We start from the raw sequence: 5406 nt of genomic DNA, 5'->3' as shown, positions 1-5406 counted from the left end.
TCTTAATCTGTAAACATCGGGAAACCACAATTGAATTTTTTTTTTACACTGAATTTCCAGGTACATGAAAAATGAACTAAAAAAGACTGATGGGTTCCAAAATAAATTTAAAATGTTTAATAGCATTATTTATTACATACGACTAATATGTCCCCTTTTAATGTTTTTCTTTTTAATATTAGGTCACTTGATAGAAAAATAATACACAGAAGAATACTTGCTACCTGGTTACAGAGATGGGGCATGCCCTTCTTTTCAGCGTGACTTTCCTGTGACTTCTCTACCTATCCTCAGGTATCACCATGCTGAACTTCAAGTTGGCTTCTCTTTCATTTGTGCCTGCCTACATTTGCAGCACCAAACATAGTACTACATGCTGATTTAATTTTAATTTATACAAATACGGTCTATAATAGGAAGTTTTTTGTACACAGCTTTTTTCACTCCATTTCAGATCCCACATTTTATTACTGTGTTCTGCTAAAGTCCATGCATTTTCACAGTTGTGCTGGTACAGTGGTGATGCACTGGGCTGCGAACAACAGGCTCAAATATCAAATCCACCAGCCCCTCTCAGCAGAAAGACGGCTTTCTACTCCCGTAATGAGTGACAGTCTCTAGGTGGCAGCGAGTTGGCATCAGCTCAAGGCAGTGAGTCTGGCTTTTTGTTTGCAGGACTAGAACACACCGTATTTATCCATTCCCCAACTCGTAGGTCCTTGGGTTGTTTTCTAGTTTTTATTATTCTAAATCATGCTGCCACATTCTTGTATGTGTCCCCTGATGTAGATATGCACCAATTTTTCTATGGCATATGTTTATCCGTGAAAGAACTGGGTCACGCAGTAAAGGTAACATTGATGTTAGTGGGTGACGTCCCACTAACTTTTCAAAGAGGACTTTTCAAAGCGGTTCTACCAAATTACCTTCTTGCAAACAAGTTTATGAAAGTTCCCACTGCTTCACACCTCCCATCCTCACCATTTCTTGGTGTAGCCAGCCTTTCCAATTGTCCCTAATACGGGACAGTGAGAGTGCAGCGGGGTCTCACTGTGATTTTAATTTTCATTATTTTGTTCACCAATGAAGCTAAATATTTTTTGTTTTTATTGGCCATTTGGATTTCCAAATTTATGAAAGCCCCATTTATTTAGCTATTTATTATCTGATTGCTTGAAAGCAGTCCTTTATACATTCAAATGACTACGTGTCTGTTGGTTGCACCTTCCCCCACTCTCCTTGTCCTCTCTTTATGGTATCTATGAAAACCACAGGCTCCGAATCTTTATGCACTTCTTCTTTCCCCTTACAGTTCCTGCTTTTTGTGTCATTACAATTCTCTTCTCCAACTCAGAAGGTGAATATATCCTCCCCTATGACCTAAACAGTCTACACTCTGCTCTCACATTCCTCTCCCTGTTTCTAGCTTGCAGACAACAAGTGTGGCGTTCTAACATGATATTTTAGCCAAGAGACAGGAGACCAAAGAGGCAGCACTGCTAGCCAAAGAAATCCATGACATTTACAGACAGAAGTAGGTGGGTTCATCTTATTGACACCTTAAGGCATTCTTTTATTACCTACCCTCAAAATGTCTCCAGTGAGGGTTCCCCTGCCTGGTCCCAGTTCCACCAGCTGGAAAGCTGAGTTTTTCCCAGTAGCCATCCATTCACTAACGAACCATATCCCTAGCAGCTGTGAAAAGGGAAAATTAGGGTATCATAAAGTATACCACAATATAATAGCCCACATAAATTTGCCTTATATGTGCAATGGAAAATGTTTATAAGCCTCTACAAGGTACGTTACTTAATATGTTTGTACACACACACACACACACACACACACACAAATTTAACTGGGACTATGTCACAACAAACACCACTAAGAACACCTGGTAACCACCACACTGGTTGAAAGTCAACCTATGCTATAAAAGGTCCCTTGAACACAGACAAGAAGGCATCATTGACAGAGAGGCGCTATCATTTGGAAGGAAACGAATGTGGAAGACATCATTTTGTCATATCCATGGCATTACATGGCTCTGAGGTAGAACTGGGAGAGAGCAGCAGCTTTTGACTCCTGCAAAGAGTCCGTTTCAGAAACCGACCAGCAGTTCTGCCCTGTCCTATGGGGTGGCCAGGAGGTGGAGTCAATTCTACAGCAGGGAGTGTGGTTTTCCTTTTTAAGTATAATTCATGATTTTCAATACTTAAGATTCTCCTTTCTCCCATGCACCACTTTCTACTCCTAAACTGGTCAGGCACAAAGATGAACATAAATAAATGAACTAGAATCCCCTCAAAACTCCAAGTTCCTTAATGAAGATTTCAACATAAGTATGGCTGCAGTCTGGGTGCCCTCCTTAGGGCTCATCTTGATTTTACTCATTTCTCAGCATTCTTTTTCTACCACCTCTCTCTTTTTAGCATTGATGCGCTCACTCTTTCTTCACCTTCCCTTTTGCTTCTGTGCTTCCAGTCATATTTCATCGTACTCTCCTCTTCCCCTGTTCTCCCATCTCCCCATTTCCTTCACTTCAGTGAAACGTCGACTTTACACGTCTTCTCTGAAATTTCTTTCTGTGGCCTCTCCCCCTTCTGTACATAAACTACGGTAACATTAAAAGGTTTGATGAATCAGACACACAACAAAGGAGAGAACAATATAACGACATGTTCTCTAAGGTTTACAATACGAGGGTTTTTTTCATAGTTTACACTGAACATTACCTCCCCAAAGATCTGACTTATTTCAGGTGAAGTAATGAAATCGCCTTTTTCCCCTAACATGTCCCGGTGTACATAGTAGCCCTAAGTAAAAAAAAAATAAAATGGAAAAAGACAATTAATTTCCTCATAAGGTTTTCCTGAAACCACCCCCTCCAAAAAATCTTACTTACATACACTAGGAATAAATGAGTTTTTAGTAAGGCATCCCCTCTTCTAAATACGCAAGACAAACACAGCATCACTACTCATCTGTCATCACAGCCTCACGCCCCACCCCCAGCTCGGCAGACCCCGCCCACACCTCCAGCCTCCCCTCCCCTTCCTCACACTTTCTGCCTCACCTTGGCCGTCTTGACTGCATGTTGATTACGTGGGAATGTTCGCTTTGTGAAAACACATTAACTATGAGATTAATGTGTATGATAATCTCTTCTGTATGATAATCGCCCTTTCCAGTCTTCCCTGCCAATCACATGCTCGTCCTTTGAGTAGGTACAAAAGCCAGGCAGCTGGGAAACCTTCACTGACCTTGGCCTCCAGCCTCAGACCAAACCAAGCACTCTTTTTGTTCCCGTGCTTATATAAGGGGGCTTCATAAAGTTTGTGGAAAACTAGAATGAAAAGATAATGGAATTTTCCCATGAACTTTCTGAAGACCCCGTGCATGTCTAATCTTCATCAGTGGGCAAAGTTATTTGGGGGAAGTACTGTCTTACTCAACTTTATTTCCCATCTGTTAGCATAACACCGAAACTTCAGGAAACACTCAAGAATTATCGGTGAAGAAATGTGCTACATTCCTCAGGCCCCTTTATCTAGCTAACCTCACATACTCCATAGGGGAAAATGGAGACTTTCTGTTCCTGTAAAGACGTACAGCGTTAGCGATGCTACAGATGTGGTTCTTCTTTCTCTGCCAGCTAGTGTCTGTCGCCAAGAGTCACTATCAACCTGACGGCAGTGGGTTTGCCTGGGTTTGGGGTATGATCATTATAGTGTGATCAATAGCAGTGATTCCCACAGATGACAAAGTCACATGCATTGCTACCGGCTGTGGCCTATGTCCCTGTTAGAAGAAATGCTCTATTTCAGTTACATGCTAATGAAAACAGAGGTACAATAACAAGAACCTCTTAAACGCCCTGATTTCTATTCAAGGATCCCCAAGTGAAGAAGCTCTACTTTACATGTTACTGGTTGAACACCTCAAGGCTTAGCCCTAGAAATCCTTCTTTCCTCTAAATACGATCTCCCAGGTCCCTTGGCTTTAAACACCATCTACTTGTTAATCCCCAAATTTATATAAGCATATCTAATCTCTCTCCCAAGCTCCGGACTCTGATAGGCAACTGCCCACTATACCCACTTGTGTCATTAAGTGCACAATGTACCTGCAGCTCCTGATGCACATTCCTGTGTTGGAGTCAGCTAGGTGGCAGTGAGGGTTTTTGAGGACCCAGCAGCAGAGGGCAAAAAGAGGCTGTCTTGGTTGAAGAATATAACCCCTAGTTATTTCTGAATTGTAACCCGCTACTTCCCTCACAGGCCTCATCAGCATGAGTAGGTGAGTTGGGTGTCCACTACAACACATCATCCAGCCCGGGACAAGTAGTGCCGGAGGAGAGCGTGCTGTGCCGGAACTGGTAGAGGTTGGAGAGAGACGCTACGGTTGCCCTTCATCTCATGGAAATCAGCCTTATAGGTGGTTGATCTCGATTCTCCTTCCTCATAAAGTTAGACGTCAAATAGCCCCGGCACTCCCATTTTTACATCTCTAAACCTGCTCCTCGCCACCTTCACTGTCTCGGCAAAAGGTACCACCAGCTAGTTACTCGAGTGGAACATCTAAGAGTCATTCGTGCTTTTCCCCTTCATCCTTTCCCAACGAATCCACGAGTTATTCCTGTCTGGGCAAGATGGAGATCTAAAACCACCCACTCCTCACTCCACTTCAATGATAAGCCACCGTCATTTCCACTGACTCCCAATCCTTTTCCCCTGCAATCTGCTCTCCACACATTGTTGTGAGTTCTGACTCTGGGGACCCCACGTTCGGACAACAGAAGGAAACACTGCTCCAGCCTCACAATTGTTATGTTTGAGCCCTTTGTTGCAGGCACTGTGTCAGTCCATCTTGGGGGTCTTCCTTCTTCCCTGATAATATGTCCAAAAATCTCACCATCCCGTTTTAGGGAGCAGCATGCAAAGTGTACTTCTTCCGAGGCAGTGGCCGACCAAAGAGATCCAACCCCGTTGAGATTATCCATTCCCAGGGGGAAGTACCCGACTGCTCACGGTGGGGACCCCCGGACGCCACTGACTCTGCTTCGGCGGCCCACGCGTCGCACATCCTAGAACTCGGGTCCTCCGGCCCCGGGCCCCTCCCTACCTTGGCGGGGTTGGTCAAGACTTCCTTCATGTACTCGGCCACCGTGATGGGGCCAGTCGACTTGATTTTGTACGTAAGATGCCGCAGCATCGGAGTCACCGGGCTGTTTGCGGCCGGCTCTTCGCCCGAGCTGAAGCTTCGGCCTCTCCAAAGGCGGGGAATGACTAGGGAAAGACAGCATCACACAGAACCCATGAGCAATCTTAGTGTTGACAGGGGCCATGCACCCCTTCATCGTGCCCCAACGTGGGAGCGCGACCTCCAGGAGCGCTCGGGCCCCAC

The 5406-nt window shown here is 44.5% G+C and overlaps 1 protein-coding gene across 1 annotated transcript in view; it reads right to left on the bottom strand.

The window, feature by feature from the left end:
* The window catches only part of NDUFAF7 (NADH:ubiquinone oxidoreductase complex assembly factor 7), a 15999-nt gene that overhangs the window by 10256 nt on the left and 337 nt on the right, over positions 1–5406 (bottom strand). Inside the window, exons 2-4 of the mRNA XM_045287029.1 lie at positions 5125–5293; positions 2736–2816; positions 1585–1695 (exon numbers count right to left, since the gene is read on the bottom strand). Coding sequence (XP_045142964.1) covers positions 1585–1695; positions 2736–2816; positions 5125–5293 — 361 coding nt within the window. The remainder of the gene's footprint in view (positions 1–1584; positions 1696–2735; positions 2817–5124; positions 5294–5406) is intronic.

Source organism: Echinops telfairi, unplaced genomic scaffold (assembly GCF_000313985.2).
Source record: "Echinops telfairi isolate 266 unplaced genomic scaffold, ASM31398v2 ScPeMD7_10;HRSCAF=50, whole genome shotgun sequence".
NCBI classification, from domain to species: Eukaryota; Metazoa; Chordata; class Mammalia; order Afrosoricida; family Tenrecidae; genus Echinops; species Echinops telfairi.
The sequence above is the reverse complement of the archived record's forward strand: the minus strand, read 5'-3'. Positions and strand labels throughout refer to the sequence as shown.